General features: G+C 41.9%; 1 protein-coding gene across 1 annotated transcript in view; it reads left to right on the plus strand.

Annotated features, from left to right (window-relative positions):
- The first annotated feature begins 582 nt into the window (after positions 1 to 582).
- Positions 583 to 12,697, plus strand: part of GALNT2 (polypeptide N-acetylgalactosaminyltransferase 2) — a 109,138-nt gene continuing 97,023 nt past the window's right edge. The window contains exon 1 of the mRNA XM_030035548.2: positions 583 to 783. Coding sequence (XP_029891408.1) covers positions 664 to 783 — 120 coding nt within the window. The 5' untranslated portion in view covers positions 583 to 663. The remainder of the gene's footprint in view (positions 784 to 12,697) is intronic.

The following is a 12,697-nucleotide window of genomic DNA, read 5'->3' on the forward strand; positions in this document are numbered from 1 at the left end:
CCATCACCCGCCAGTCCCGGTGGGAGCGGGAGAGCCCAAAGGAGGAGCGATCCGATCCTCGGAGAGCGCAGGGGAGGAGGCTGCAGCCACCAGCCAGCCCTGAGAGCCGGGACCGCTCCTCACGTCAGGGGGTTCCGCCCAGCGCGGCCACAGACACTTCGCCGCTGGTCGGCCCGAGGCGGGCGGGGCGGCGGGAGAGGCGGCGGGCCGGGGCCCAGAGCGGTACCCGCCGGTCGCCGCTCCCGCCGCCCGGCCGCCCCTCAGGCAGCCGCTGAGGAGAGCCGCGGCCGGCGGCGGCGGGGCGGGAGGGAGGGAGGGAGGGAAGGAGGGAGGGGTGGGCGGGGCCGGGCCGTGCCGTGCCGGTGCGCGCCCTGCCGCCGGCGGGGGGCGCGCAGCCCCCCCCCCGCCCCGGCCCGTGAGGGAGGAGGCGGCGGCCCGGCGTGCTGCAACCATGGCGACGCCGGTAGGCCCGCCCCGCCCCGCCCCGCCCCCCCGCGGGGCCGAGCGGCGCGGGATTGGTCGGGGGGCGGGCGTTCGCCCTCTGCCCCCTGACCCTGCGCGGCGGCGGCGGCGGCGGCGGCGGCAGGAGCGGAGGCGGCGGCGGCTGGTGCTGCTGGCCGTTTCGTGGTGGCCTGGCGGCGGCGCGGGAGGGAGAGAGGGAGGATGCGGCGCAGGTCTCGGCTGCTGCTCTGCTTCGCCTTCCTCTGGGTGCTGGGCATCGCCTACTACATGTACTCGGGCGGTAGCGCCGCGCTGGCCGGCGGCGGCGGCGGCGGGAGGAAGGTGAGAGCCCAGCCCGGAGCCCGCCGCGGGGCGGGAGGCGGGAGGGGGAAGGTGCGCCCGTTCCGCGTCCCGGCGGCGGGGCGGCTCGGCTCGGGCCGGGCTGGGGGCGGCGCTGCCCGGTCCTCGGGGCTGGGGTGGGGGTGAATCTCCTCAGCCCCGCGGGGCGGGAAGGCGCTCGCTTTCGGGCGGGGTGAAACTCCCCCCGGGCTTCCCCCCCCCCCCCCCGCCTCGTCCGTCCGTCCTTCCTCCCGCCCTCCCTTCCCCAGCCCGTTTCCCGGAGGCAGACGGCTTCTTTGTGGACTTCAGACCGGTTTTAGCCTCGTCACGTCGCTCCCTATCCAACTGCGGCCGGCCACGTCCCGGGCCGGGGGAAGTTGGTGTGGGAGGGGAGAGCGGGGCGGGGGGAGCCCGCCCGGGCTCCGCTCCCCTCCCGGCAGATAACGTCTGCCCCTTCCTTCCTTCCCCCGCCGGCACCGGAGCCGTTCGGGCTCGCCTTCCCACCCAGAGAACGCGCCAGGATCCGAGCTGCAAATGCCTTTCCCCCCTTCTCTGTTCCCTCTTGGATGCGCAGCGGTTTCTTTTTCTCCTTAGCGCTACGCCTAAAATATACTGGGTTTTTTCTTCTGATCGCTTTTGCGATATTTCAGGAAATAGCTGGATTTTTCACAGCTCGCGTCTGTGGTGTGGAAGGTCCGTCTCTTCCTTTTTTTCAGCGGCTCCGTCGCTAATGTTCAAGAAGTTGTCTGTTGACAGTACAGGAGTAATTTTTCATTATTCTGTCTGTCAGCTTATTAAGTAAATTTTTCAGTGTGTTGTAGTAATTCCTCGGTCAGGAAAATAACTGGAAGTTAAGTACATCAGAGTTCACGTTTGTGTCAAGCAAAACAGGCTTTTGTGGCACGATGTGGGAAGTGGCAACTTTATCCACTAACTCTGTTTAGAAAAATTAATTATGAATAAGTGCCTTTTGGGGTGGGGTGGGGGGGCTTTTTTCCCCCAAAGACTAGCAAAGCCAAGAGCTTTTAGAAACTGTTGTTTAAGCCTTATGCTTTGGAATAGGAAAGGTGAAAAAGCATCTCATAATTGCGTTGTTTTTCAAAACAACCCAAACAAACCCAGAAACGGGAAGATGGCAAGTGAGCGAAGCACACCGCAGTGAAGTAGTGTTATTTGATAATAAATGGCAGTCTCCTGTTAAATGAAAAGTAGTGTTTCTTAAGTCTAGCAGTGTATAAGAAGAGGAATCTTTTTACGTTGCTTTGATGCAGTTTGGTTCATCAATGCATGTATTCCTGGTAAAAATCTGCTGATGACTGATTCCCGTGGCAGGTCGTGGAAGCGAATACTTCCATGATTACTTACATGAGCAAGGGTCTAGAGAATGAGTTGCTGCTCGTTGATAGTTGGCTCTCTGTTCTGATTTGTCCTGTTTTATTTTCTCCCCGTAGCTTAGGAATGTGTTCAACAGCAACTTTTGGCGTAATATATTAAAGTAAGTGTGAAGTGCGTATTGCTAAATACAAGCTCTTGGTCCTTCAAAGTAGATACAGTAGCAGAAATAGATCAAGCATGTGATAAAAAGTAAGGCAGTAGCCTAAAGCCATTCTTGAAGAACCACTAGAGTGTATTTAGAAAGTAAAAGCAATCTTACGCTGCTGCTGATGTATAATGGGATAAAGAAAAGCTATCAAGGCAGATATATCTGCAGATAGGGAAATATATTTTTACCTCTTACGGTGTGTTTCATTTGGAGTTTCCAGACAGATCTGCAACTCTGTTCAATTCATTTTTACTGCTGGGGAAACTGCAGTGTGGGGATAGTGATTTGCCCAAGGTCACCTAGAAGACTAGGTGAGAATAAAACAGAAAAGAAACCAGTTTTTCTGAGTACGAGTCTGGTACTTAATCTACTAGAACCTGCTGCTGTTTATTATTGATATTGGTAGGAGTTTTTATTATGGCTTTAAAAGATCTATGATTCTGATACTTGCTTCGGTAGTATTATTTGTTATCATTCTGCACAAAATTTAGTAAACCTTACTGGTCTGGGTAATTGGGAGAGTTCAGTAAAGATAATTTAAAGAAAATGAGACATTTCATAGGCCTGCGCTGAAGCTCAGGGCTAGTTTTAAAAATGTGTAAGTTTAAAAAGTAGGGCCATGATAAGGAAGAAAGTAGGTACTGTGACCACAAGAAACAAGTGGGGAAATTAACAATTATGTGTGGATTGGTGATTTAGGATTCTATTTTCTGTCAGTGAAGCGTAAAATTTAATCCTAGGCCTCAGCATAGGTTAGCAAAAGTAGAGGAAGATGTGTGTAATGTAATAGCTTTTGAATCTCAATAAAAGGCTTATTAACTTGGTGTCAGGCCCTGATATAAAGCAAAACCACAAACTGTCTTAAACTTATGAACAGAAACCCTGCTGTAGTAAATTTCTTGGTGTGTATGACTTCATGTAGTCCTTATTACTTGCCCACTATTTCAATATAATGGAAACAGAGTTGCATACAGAATAACATCACTTTTAATAAATTGAAGTCTCTGCCGTGTTCAGTCTATAAAATTACAAAAGCCAGGAGGGGATAGTTCTTCATTTGTGTGAGTAATTTGCGTGTTAATTACAGATCTGGTTATACAAACAGAATGTTTTTTTTCCAGAAGGATGATTTTTTTTTCCATACACAGACCTAGTGTGTTGTCCAGACATACTGGACTTGTTTGGTACGGCAGCCAGTCCTGTGATGTGATGAACACCACCGATTCCCTTTCTCTTCAGTAGTTGAAGGTGTTTGCCCTTTGCCAGGATTGCACTGGAGTAAGAGAAAAGAGTGATTTCTGGTTTTTGGTTTTTTTTTTTTTTTTTTTTGCTTTGCTTTTCTTATTAGAGTAGTGTCAGAGTTAGTGTGAGCATCTACTTATTTTGCTTCTCTGTTTACAACCTTTCTAATGAGATCTATGAAGCTATTTGGATGTTGCAGTGTGAGGTACAGCCTTGCCTAAGTTTTTGGCACCTGGCAACAGTGGTGGAATCCACAGCCCTCTGTGCAGTGCTCTGTCTGGCCTGGTAGGAGCTGAGCAGGCACGAAAGGGTCTAAAGCACACAACGTAGAAGCTGTCTCATGGGTAAATCTGTAAATGATAATAAAAAAAAAAAGTGCAATGCTTCTCATTCTGGACCTAGGCATAAAAACTGTAGCAGAAAGAAATGACATCTTCCATGTCTGGAATTTAGGGTGTGACAACCTTTTTCTTTTTTCTTTTTTTTTTTTTTTTTTTTTTTCTTGAAAAGAAGAAAAGGGTAGAGTCAAAGTCTTTCCTTCAAAATGTGTGTGGGGTGTGTGTGTTGTTTTTTTTTTTTTTTTTTTTTCTTCTCCCCTCCAGTGAATCTCCAATTAAAATGACTGTAAGCATGAGAGAGCCATGGGTTCAGTTCACTTCTTTTCCAGCCAGATCACTGGGTTGGAGATTGGAAAGAGTGAGTCTGATTCACTTGTTTAAAGGCTAGAGAAACCGTTCCCAAAACAGAGGCTGTGACAGAGAAGAAAGCAAGTTTCAAGCCCAACAGTTGTGAGATGCAGAAAAATGTGGGCTACTTTTGTGTTCACTTAATGTGTTTTATATTGAAAAGCCTTTGGAGTGGAGACTGGAACTTCCCTTCTTGTGGATGAATTTCCTAACTCGTAGCAAAAGCAATTCATGCTCTGTGTCTCAGACTTGCACAAAATGGAGCAGCTTCTGCAAGATGGTTAGAAAGCTACTCATACCCTCCTAAGCCAAAGTCATCCTGATGATGTGTGATGATGTGATCCCCTCCTAAGACTGGTGTGAATTTGAATCTGTGTATTTGTCACACAGGTTTTGAGTTCTTTAACCACTAAGCTCTTGCACAATAGAGTGGCTGGATTGAAAAAAAAAAAAAAACAAAGCAAAAAAATCAGCCAAAAACCACAGCTGTTTTCTAAAGAACTTACTCTTCTAGGCATTAAGACAGTAGCCCCGTGTAATTGAGCCCTTCAGGCAGGACAGAGGAATGTCTGCATCTTGTTGAAAGCACCAAATGCTTCACTGCTGCCAAGAGTGAAATCCTCCTGAAGGAGACCTATAGGCAGAAAGGGAATTTACTGTTGAAAGCTAAGGCATCAAGAGTGGCCTGCTAGGTTAAGCTGCCGCTGAGCCAAGGTTTGGAGCCTTCTGGATTTAGGTGCCAGAGTGCTGACAAGCTTTTGCTTTTGTTGCCAAGTAAAGAATGTCAGTTGTTTTTAAGTTGGACCTCTGTCCCCTCCCACCCTGTCTTTGCTATCTAGAGGAGGAGGCTAAAAGCAGTCTTTCAGTAATGAGCGATGGATAACTTTTGCTAGTGCTTCTTAGAATTAGAATCATCTTTCTTTTTCATCAACTTCCCCGCAAAAAAAAAAACAAACCCAAAACCCAACCCCCCCAAAACCAACCAAAAAACCAAACCCCAACAAAACCAAACCCCCAAACCACCTTGAACTAGAAGCTTGTTACTCGCTTGGCTCACCAGATTTACTGGGTGTGATGGAAAGAATTGGAGAAATCTAATTTACGGTTAGTTGAGCCACAAGGAGGCAGGCTTCTCCTGTAGAATGGGTTATTACCCTGTACATTGTGCTCGTTTTCCTTTCCGTGTTCTGGTTTGGTTGGTTTGTTTGTTTGTTTTACTTTGGAGCAGGCTTTTGATAGGTGGCTGTACCATGGAGCTAGCTGAGATGAAATAAATGCAAAGGTAAAAAGTGATGCTTTGCCTTGAGTACGTGACTGATTAAAAGTGACTCAATCACTTTGGGGAGGGCAGGGAAAAAAGAAGCAAGCTCTGTAAGTTCTTGTTCTACAAGGATAAAACTTTAGAATAACTCCTTTCAGCATACGCAAAGGTTTCTTTTCCTCTTTCTTTTCTCCTTTTTTGGAAACCCTGAACTATTTCAGTTACTGTTAAATGAGGCTCTTACTGCCATTACACATAATGACGTACATAGGAGAGCAAGAGTGCCACATATACTACAGATTTAGTGCACCTAAGTTTCTTTTTGAAGATTTAAGTAGGAGGAAAAAGGAAATGTGTTTTAACTTTAGGTGCATTAACCTGTTTTTGTCAGAGAATGAAACTGTGGAGTGTAACTTCTTTTAACTGTTTCTCTCAAGGTGCATGAAGGCAGTAGAGCTTCTTTTTGGAAGGGGGTTAAAAATAACCTCTCCAGTTTTCTTGCCTTCTTTCATCAGAGGAAGGCATTGCCTGTTTTAATTGCTAAATGCTAAGTTTAGTTTGCTGTATCATTTTTAAATGTAACTTCAGTCCCTTATATGATGTGACATTGGATGTGATTTTTTTAATATCTTGATCTTTAGACAAGTGAAGATATCAAAGGTTAAAAAAGTCAAATTGTCATGTGTCCTTTCTGTGGCATTCACTTCCTAGAAGGTGCAAGGAGATAGAAAAGGACATTCCTCTGTGTAACAGGTAACAGTTTCTGCTAATAGATGTCTGTCTTCTATACAATACTATAATAAATGGGAAAGAAATGAAATGCCCAGGCACTTCAATAATAAAGCTGTCCTCCTCTCACTAGAATGTAAAAATGAGTCTCTGAAGTTTGTCGTACATGCATGTTTTCTTAATCTAACCTATGTCACTTGACAAAATGACTGTCTTGGCAATTCAGTCACTTGTTTTTGTGGATTACTTCATAAAATTTAAGTTTCAGTGCGACGCAAAGACAGTCAAATGCAAATTTTGTGCAGTCCGTTTAGGTCTGTGCTTGTATTGGGCTCTTCCCTTTTTCTCCCCTGCTATTTGAAATGCTTCCATGGGGTTTTTTTCCTGTTGATATGGAGGGGCAGTGAGAAATTAATTCTTAGCTAGAAGACTCTTGCGTTGTCCCCTGCAACCCACCAGATTAGAAACTGATGACTCTGGCATGGGTACAGATGCTATTGCTCTTGGATTACTGATAGCTATTTTGTTTCCTAAATGGAGAAGTAAGAGCAGGGCTGTAGTAATGGCAGAAGGGGTTGGGGAAACAAGAATGACTTCTTCAGTAGTGTCATACGAAACAGGGTAGTTAACCAGCTTTTCCCCTAGTTTTTCCCTTTCTTGTGGGTATTGTAGTAGTTTGCTGTGCTTCTCTGTGTTATTCCATTGCTGCTGTGGTTTGCTGCTTACTGTGATCTCTGTGTACAAAGTTTGTAAGTTGTAGTGATGTCCTTTGACAGACGTAGTTTAAAAATTAATTAGTGCACTAATGAAATGTGCCATGTACCTTACCTGTTCTGTCTTGTTGGTCTTGTGTTTTGAGGTGTATTGCAAATAAATGCCAGTCATTCTTTCCATGTGTTCTAGATCCTTCCACAATACAACATGAAAAGTGATATGATGGCTCTTTTTTTCTAATTTAGAAAAGGCACAATATTACTTCATATGATGTAAAAGAATATTAAAGATCCATCTCAGGAGTGATTACCAAAATGAAATTGTCATCACTTGGTCTTTAGACCAACCTGGAAAACCAAAATATAAACCATTTAAACATATGTTAGAGAACTTCAATCTCGGTCTTCAAAATTACATGGTAATTCCACATTTTTTCCTTAGAAATGCTGATTATTTTTTCCTCCTTTGTCTTGTCTGTTCTTTCGGTCCTTTTTGGTTTACAATGTTATGTGGTAACCAAGTGCTTGTGTATAACTGATACTGTTTTGTTAAGATGATGGTAGGTCAGGTGAGTATTGTCTGCTAGAAAGTTGCTCACAATGATATTCTATGACATATCAGAAGAGAGACTTCTATATTGGTACTGGGTGTCACAAGAGAGTAACCCTTGTTGCATGCCTAGAAACTGTTTAAAAATACTAATTCCAGCAGACAGCCTAGAAAATGTTTTGGTTGGCTTTCTGGTAACTACATATAACTTATAAATAAGTTAATATACAGTACTTTTGGTTAAGTTAAATCTGTCTGAAGAGAAAACATTAGGATACAGTTGATCCTGTGAAACTTGAGTGATGAGTGTAAGCTGCTCAAATGAAGTCAATGCAAAAGATAAATATAAATTTGTATTTTTGTTTAAATCGATTTGGTCCACTTAAATCTTTTCTTAAATAACCTGCTCTTGACAGTAGTTTAGCTATAGCAGTACAAATCAATGTATAACCAGGTGTCACACAAGCGTTTTTTCAATTGATAATGTGTTACTAAATGTGATTTTTATTAGAACTTAATGGAGAAGCTGTGTATTGCTAATATGTTGGCAATGCCATGTGTTGGCAATACATTTGAATTCTAATAATGAATCTGCAGGAAGCAGTGAGACATTTACATTATTGTAATGTAATATGGGGCTGAATGTCATTGCCCGAATATATCGGGATAGTGTGGAAATGGAGTATCAGCGTGGGCAATATGGAAGGGAACACCAAGCAGGTTGTTTTATTGCTATCGTGTAATGCAAAGTGGTGGTATCTTAAGCTATATAAATTTTAAAACCTGGGTGCATTCTTTCATGCTGTTTGTTTTGAAATTAGTAGGTGCTCATCCTCTTTTCTGCTTTTTCCTTTCATGTAAGCTTTCAAAGGAATAAGGGATGGATTGAGGAGGGAAGATTGAAAAAAAAAAAAGTTAAATGTTCACATCAAAATGTTTGTTTTATGTGTTTGGGAATTTAAAGGCATAGTATAAGATAGTCTAGATAACACTAGAAACTGAACTGTTTCATATTCTCTCTGGGTGTGTAAGTTCTTCCATAGAAAGCTTCATATGGTAGAGAGCTCTCCCACTGAGTGGAAGTGAAGCTATTTGAATGTGTGGTGGTTTGTTTGTTTTTTGGTTTTTTCCCACTATTTGGAGAATGAATTATTTTATGAAACCTGTATGTTACTGATGCATACTGAGTACATGCTTACCTGTCATTGTCTAAGTGTTCATTTGCCAAGTAATCTTACCGTGAATGAAGTGGTCCTGGACTATTTATTGTGTCCTGTGATAGTTGTTAATGATCAAGAAAGTAGAAAGAATCAGCATCTGTTTTCTTTCTATCAACTGTGACTGATAACATCCCCTGTTGGAATATAGTGTATTTCAAACTTCCATTGTGGCTTTAAGGTAGGCCTTCTTTTTCTTTTTCTTGGTGTGCATCAACTTGCATGTTGAAGTTTTTTTTTTCTTCTAAGAAAACAAAGTAACTTGTTCATATGATAGCCTTCCAATGTAGCCTGTGCAAATTACTATCAACACTTTTTTTTCCCCAGTTGCCTTCTTATCTGTCTAAACTGTTTATTTTCTCCACTATCCCTTTTTTATATACTGGTTTTGTTAATTGCTCAGGGTACTTTATTGTCATTTAAACAAGTTAAAATATGCTAATTCAAATAGCTCCACCACCTGACAGAGCACATCTGTGTAAAGGGACTATCCAGGCAGATGTTAGTTTTGAGCTCTGCTTATGAAATTCAAATGGGAAAGGAATGAGACAGTAAAAGAACAGAAAGTCTGAATTTTAGAGCATTCCATATATCCCCCAAAACTGTTATGTAGTGCACATCAAAGGCAATAATTTGGATTTGTCGTCTTTATAACTATGGTCTCTTATGGAAAAAAGAGCCTATTGAAAAGGTTGCAGGTTCAGTTGTTTAACAACTTTTCTGAAGTTGTAAAATTGTCATAAAACCTAGGTGCTTTTTTAAGGAAAGCAAAGAATAACTAGAGATTCTGCCAAGTTCAGGCATTAGCAAAGTGCAACAGACTGTCCGTACTGAGTAACAGATCTGCTTGAAACAAAAAGACTTTAGCCAAGGAAACATTATACAAAGAATTGGCACTGATCTAATGCTATTGTGTACAAATTCTCAGAGAGCTATGACTTGATGAGGAGAAAATGTTTTCTCCTTGTATGAAGTTCCAAATGTTTAGCCACCCTGGAAATAATCAGCACAGCTGAAATTAGTTTCAGTTGCTAAAATAAATTTGCTCTAGCTGGCCTGTTGGTTTAAGGATGGTCAATAAATATATGAGTGTATATATGGATATATGCTTTAGCAAGATGAAATGTTTAAGGTTTTTAGATAGCTTGGCTTTTCTTTTTCTTGCTTCTCTTAAATGAAGTGGCAAAGTCTGTTCACTCAAGTATGCTTAGGTTCTCTTAAGACCTTGGTAAGGAAAAGGAAAAATTCCTTCTCATTAATTACTTCATGTGGTAGCAAACTGCTACTGACTAATGGTGGGCCAGCCTATATACTTGCAGGTCATTGTTCAACCCCTGGGAAACGTCCCTATCACAAAACCACTACTGTGGTAGGCAGACCTACCAAAAATGTGGGGGCGATTGAATTACAGTATATATCTACTGGAGTGTTTTGCACAATTAGGTTTGCGTATGTTGTCCAGACAGTGTAATAAGTTCTCATTATTGGTGGTGGCATGTCTTTTGCTACCGTGGAATGTAGCAGTCCTCCTGGTTACCACAGCAGACCATCTATCAACAGCAACCTTACTCATTTTCTCCTGCGTTATCTGTTTGGAGCAAATAGAGGGTGTTCTTTAGTCCTCTGACTTGTGCTCTTGTCACAACACAATGTGTTGCTTTGCCAACAGCCACTGACATGAAGATGTGCTATGTGATTTAGCCTCAACGAATGGTGAACCGACTGTTCTAATATGTGGTATAGTTATTGCCCATATAACCGATGTTAGTGAATACTTTTAAAAGTTTTAATTAAGGAAGTGTTCCTTTTTGTTCCACTGACATAACATCTAGCTCTTTCGGCATTCTCTGGAGATGCTGATGGTGAACAGTAATCGTAGCAAGTGCAGGAAGGTCCCCGTGAGAGAGCTGCAGCTTGTCTCTGTTACTTGGTGCACTTTTAAGAACCATTCTTAATACCTCTTAAACTGGTAGATGTCTATCAAAGACAATACCCCCACTCCATTTGCTAAGCTGTGTGCTTTCTGTTAATAAGCACATCTTAAGAACTTGCAGGTCTTGATAGTTAAATAAAAAGGCATCTGGAGTCTGAAAGAAGTATTTCAACTAAAAGTAGTGGGCAGTGGCCTAGCGAACAGCAGGACTTCTTTGCATCCTTAGAGCTCATACTTAATGTGCAAAAAGTGAAGCAGGAGAGACTTGGCTTCTTTGTACAGCAAAAAGTGTGCCTGAACATTTTTCGAGGAAACTTTTTTCTTTTTTTTCTTTATAGAAACATAAGGGCAACCTGGTAGATTCTTAGTGGGAAGTTTGAACTGAGTGGATGATTGTGATACCTCAGTGGTAGTATCAACAAGAGTTAGAAATACGTTAGGACAAAACTTATACTGATCAGAGGAGAAAAAATTTTTGAAGGACTTGTCTGCAGTGAGTGTCATGTTTGCGAGAGACTTGGTAAGGATGCAGAACGTCTTGTTAAGGTGCAATTGTTCAGTTATTCCCAATACGTTCTGAATATTCTCTAGCAAAAAATAAGCAAGAGATTGATCTTGATGTTCACTTTAGCCTAGACCTAAAGTACCTGGCTTTATACACAGCAAAAGCTATTTGCTTAAAAATCCATTTCAGTTACCTACTGAGATAACTAATGCAGATCATAGTGGTGTTCTAGGAAAAATACTTCTTGTATCCTGGGAACAATAGCTAGAAAATCAAGATGATACAATCAGTTTGCAATCATTTAATGTTCTCTCTCATGTGTGCTTGCAATCCCAAGAGCCAGAAACTTAGGCAAAACCTGGTTTTATACACATGCATGGTCTTGGAGTGTGACTTTTTTAATATATATATATTTAATTTGTCATTATTATTCCTTAATGGTTGCAAATGTTTCAAATTTGGACATGATTGAGTCTTTATTTAGTGACATGCCAAAATAGTTGTGTGGGTGTTTTGTTTTTGTTTTGTTTTGTGGGTTTTTTTTAAGCATGTATAAAATATTTTTGACAACTTCAAGTAGTACATTTGCTAAGTTGTCTGTGTTTAAGTAATCCTTTTCTTGATTAACTTGGCTGTTGTAAACACTGTCTGACAGTACGGGAAAGTCTGGTGAAAAGATACCACCACTTGTTCAGGACACTTCTGACTGATGTTTGCATGATAGCACTGTCTAGAGTCCTGGTTCTGTTGTGCAAAAGATTGGGTGGCCTTAATAGGTTATTTCTACACCATGAACTTAGAAAAGGGCTTCTTCCTAGTAGTATTTAGATATCTGTGTGTGAATGTTAGCTGTGGTCTTACAGTAGAAATTCTCATGTGGTCACCTCTTGGTGTGGCCTTTCACTCAAAACCAAACCTTTTTGTCTATGCATATGTCGACAAGCTATACTAGATAATTGGCTTTTATGGATTAAAAGGCAGTAATTGAATGGACTTTTAAGAAATTATAGTGTCCCAAGTTATACATCATATGGAAAAGATAGCTTAAGCTTTTCAGTCTTCAGCATTGAAGTGTGATGGGACCTCGTGCTGCTAAGCTTCCTAGAATGTAGGTCTGGATCTGGTACGGTAGTCAAGCTGTGCAGTGAACCACATCTAGTGTCTAATCTTAGTGTGGTTGATGTTGACCATTTCTGAAACCTCCAGTTCACGCATCTTCAGTTTTATTTAGAATTGTGATATTCTAATTTTATTTCCAAGAGCAGCAACAGCTCAGATGCAGGCAACAGTTTGGAAACATCATGGCATTTGTTCAGATTAACTGTGATTGTGGCTGTCATCTCACAATGTTGTTATCCCAGTTACTGAGAAAAGTTTCCAGTGACAGATCTGGATAAGTACACAAGAAAATTGATGTAAAAACTCTTTCTTCTACTCACTGATGTTATGTATCCTGTAATGATTGCTTTTGGGTTTTTTTTGGTTTTTTTTTTTTTTTAAACTTAAAGAAATGTCCTTGGGGTTCCAAAAGGTGTATT

This window comes from Aquila chrysaetos, chromosome 13 (genome assembly GCF_900496995.4).
Source record: "Aquila chrysaetos chrysaetos chromosome 13, bAquChr1.4, whole genome shotgun sequence".
Classification (NCBI taxonomy): domain Eukaryota; kingdom Metazoa; phylum Chordata; class Aves; order Accipitriformes; family Accipitridae; genus Aquila; species Aquila chrysaetos.